At 37.9% G+C, this 3,775-nt stretch overlaps 1 protein-coding gene across 1 annotated transcript in view; it reads left to right on the top strand.

The window, feature by feature from the left end:
• The window catches only part of LOC110458634 (cell division cycle protein 27 homolog), a 40,794-nt gene that overhangs the window by 28,981 nt on the left and 8,038 nt on the right, over window positions 1-3,775 (top strand). The window contains exons 15-17 of the mRNA XM_021510421.1: window positions 1,970-2,097; window positions 2,345-2,462; window positions 2,895-3,023. Of these exons, the coding sequence (XP_021366096.1) occupies window positions 1,970-2,097; window positions 2,345-2,462; window positions 2,895-3,023 (375 nt within the window). The remainder of the gene's footprint in view (window positions 1-1,969; window positions 2,098-2,344; window positions 2,463-2,894; window positions 3,024-3,775) is intronic.

The raw sequence follows: 3,775 nt of genomic DNA, 5'->3' as shown, positions 1-3,775 counted from the left end.
GGGGGGGGGAAGAGATAACTCCTCGTTGAGTGATTGGAGGTTCTTCTGTTGTTTCGAGCTGTTTCTGCAAAACTGAAATTTGGGTCTCAGCTACAGCTACTTCATTTTGATCCATACATTAGATACTGAATGTGCCCTGCATACCCTAGTCTGTTACAGGATTTTGGTCAAGGTCAGGATTTTGTAATTCAGCTGTAAGTAATGTGTTGTATCTCGATGAATACGAGGTTAGTCTGGCATCATATTTTATTAACAGATTAAATGACAGACGTTACAATCACTGCAGATATCGCGGATAGTAGTGGATAGACGTAATAAAAGAAGTTTGATAAGGAGGACAACATCTAATAAGATGTAAAATAGCTGAACAACGAAAACAGGATTGTAGCCATCTGTATTAAGAAAGGAAATAGAATTTTAAAAAGCTGTATGTGTAATGTACTTGTCATTTTGACATAGTCTGCCATACTTCATTCGATTGCGATTATTATAAAATGAAGAAACATCTTGAAACCCTGTTACCATAATGTGGATTGACAATGTAATAAACAATCACGACATTTTCAAGTTTAAATATCTTTTTAAGATGGTCGGGAATCTGCTATGTGATTTCCGCTTAACTCTTTCCGTACCGTTGTCGTGTACACGCGACAACAATATGTCATCCTGGTCCCCGTTGTCGTGTATAGACGACAAAATAAAGGGCCGTCTCATCCCCGTTGTTGTGTACACACGACAAGAGACTTTGATGTAACCTGCCTGATGTTTAGTTGGTTATCGCACGAGACTGTCGCGAAAAAACAATTAATTGTCGATTAAAGCAGAACCCATCAGATTGGAAGAAATACTTTTATTTGTGCATAGTACCCTTTTTTATTTTGTGACTTAAAGTTTTCGCAGTTGCCGCAAGATGTTTGCGTTTGGTGCCTCAAATGTAAACAAGATGGCGGCAACTTAATTCGTAACGAACACTCGTAAATTCATCATCAGATATTTGTTGAGACTTATGGAAGTAAATTTGAATATTCTAATATAAGTCTTGATGAAATCTACTTGTATTTAGAAAAAAATTCAACGACTCCATATTCGTAACCATAATTCATCCCCATTTCAAACCTGCACTACAACGCTGTGTTAAATACAAGGAATCGTATCATTTATTGCCAGAAAAATGTTGATTTCTCAGTCATAATCAGCTGCCAGTTGGTCATTATGCTGCGAAAATGAAGAAGTGTTTGTGTAAACCAGAACATGAAACAATAACAATATTTGTTCACGGTTACCTGTTTAATTTTTGTGGCAGTTACACCTAGTCTAAAAAGAACATTAATAATCCGCCATTTTGTTATATGCGCGGGGGCGAGTCTAAAAAGTACATCCGGTACCGAATCCGGACTGGAGTTGCGGTACGGAAAGAGTTAATATTGCCATGCCAAAATATGGTTTCACACTCCAAGTGAAACATCATTACCGCCAAACCATCCATGTCAAAACATTGTCTAGAAGTAATAAATATGTACACAAAATGTTTATACAGTTACGATAAGGTAACAGTAGAGGTACTGAACTGCCGTTAATCCTTTAATTATCTGACGTCCTGACGACACCTGTATAATCACAATGAGCGTGGACTGCAATCTGTGTCCACCTGTTCGACGAATGGAGAGGTTAACACTAAGGTTTTGAGAGGTCTGTGATATCAGATTTCGAGGAATATGGGGTATTGGAGCAATGTCAGTTGAGTAATCTGAGGTTAAGTTACAAAGAATACATAAGAACACAGTCGGGACAAAGCAAATTATTCGAGGAATACACGTTCAGTAAGTTTGGTTTCGCTCATTTACTTCAGTATTGACTCTTCTTTTGTTACTTTGCTTTTTCCCGAGATTTTGAACCAGACTTGACTTTAACTAAAATACAATTTGTTGACTTGACTCCTGCGATAACAGTGTGTCTACTTTACCACCAGGTTGACCCGAGCTTTGCCTACGCCTACACGTTACTCGGCCATGAGTACGTATTCACTGAGGAACTTGACAAGGCAATGTCGTGTTTCAGAAACGCAATCCGAGTTAACCCTCGTCACTACAATGCATGGTGGGTGTATTTTTTAACAACATTTTTAAAGCACCAGTAGTAAATGTTGGAGAATGTTAAAGGCAAAATGATTGGTGTAGGTTTGAGTTGTATTTTGAGAGATATTGACTTATGTTTTAAAGGATCAAATAGGAATGATTTAAAATCTGTATACTATTTGAGATTAAATAGATTATGACCGGTAAACTTCACATTGAGGAAGGACGGCAGGATCTATTTATAGCTATTCATGACATTTTTCTTGCAGGTACGGTGTTGGAATGATCTATTTTAAGCAGGAGAAGTTTACGCTGGCTGAAGTTCACTACCGGAAAGCTCTCCTGATCAACCCGCAAAGTCCAGCACTTCTCTGTCATATAGGGGTGGTGAGTAGTCGGTCACAAGGCAGTGTTAATGGCACATATAGGGGTGGTGAGTAGTCGGTCACAAGGCAATGTTAATGGCAGTTTTTAATGAATCTTCACTTGACCGATCAGTATATTATTTAGTTGTGCACTAGCATTTTAATTCCAGATTTCAGCACTTTTTACGGGACTTACAGTCATTTATGCCAAACAACTTTCTGGAAACCCCAAAGTCAAGTTCACTAAATGATGTATAAAATACCAGCAGCATCTGCTTTGGGGAGTGGGAGGTATCAGTTATCCTCCGGATGACAGTTCTAGTTTGTGTTTGTTAAGAGTTTTCTTCCTTTGATTATTATTGAGGGTTTTTTTGTCATTCAAGAGATTCAAATTTGTCTTTATTTTAGATTGTGTATTTACACCTGAGATTGACTGGTGTTTCCACATTTGCAGGTACAGCATTCCCAACAGAAGTCTGAGAGCGCCCTCACCACTCTGAACAAAGCCATAGAGACAGACCCTAGTAACCCACTATGTAAATTCCACAGAGCATCCATTTTATTTGCCAGTGAACGACATAAAGTAAGTTACTTTGTATTTACATCTTTATACGCCTGACAAGAGTTCCATCGGTCTGTCAGTCTGTAAACATCTTACTATGTTTGGAACTGGTCCAGCAGTTCTGCTGGTTGTTTGTACCATAACAATAGTATGAAGATTTGCCTTTGTAAAATGTGAACCCTGTGTTTCATTTTACCATAGTTACAGTCTTTTTTTTTGTTCCTCCAGTGCACTTTAAACTCTGACACGACAAAAGCTAGATAATCCATATAAAAGTGACAAATTGAAGTAAAAGATGTTTTCCCATTTCAACACCTTCAAGATATAGTTCCAATTTTCTTACTACAGTTTTTCTTTTCTTTTTTGGAACATTTCAATATTTTGATACTTTCTGTTACCAGAAAGATTGAGATCTATTCCGAGTACTAGGAACTTGATTTTAGAAGAAAAAACCCTGCAGTATTAATTCCATTTGGAAGTGCTATAAAAGCTATAACCTAACAATTTGAATATCATAATCCAATTAGCACAGAATCGTCTAAGTGCTGGTGACTTGTATTTCCCAGGCATATAATACTTCACTATGCTCTTGATTTTTAGGTCACCTGAGACAAAGTCTCATGTGACCTATTGCGATCGCCTTTTGTCCGTCGTCGTCCGTCGTCCGTCGTGCGTCCGTAAACAATTTACATTTTCGACTTCTTCTCCAAAACCCCTGAACCAATTTCAATGAAATTTTGCAGGGACCTTCCATGGACAAAGGTCAACAAAAA

This window comes from Mizuhopecten yessoensis, unplaced genomic scaffold, assembly GCF_002113885.1.
Source record: "Mizuhopecten yessoensis strain PY_sf001 unplaced genomic scaffold, ASM211388v2 scaffold9683, whole genome shotgun sequence".
NCBI classification, from domain to species: Eukaryota; Metazoa; Mollusca; class Bivalvia; order Pectinida; family Pectinidae; genus Mizuhopecten; species Mizuhopecten yessoensis.
The sequence above is the reverse complement of the archived record's forward strand: the minus strand, read 5'-3'. Positions and strand labels throughout refer to the sequence as shown.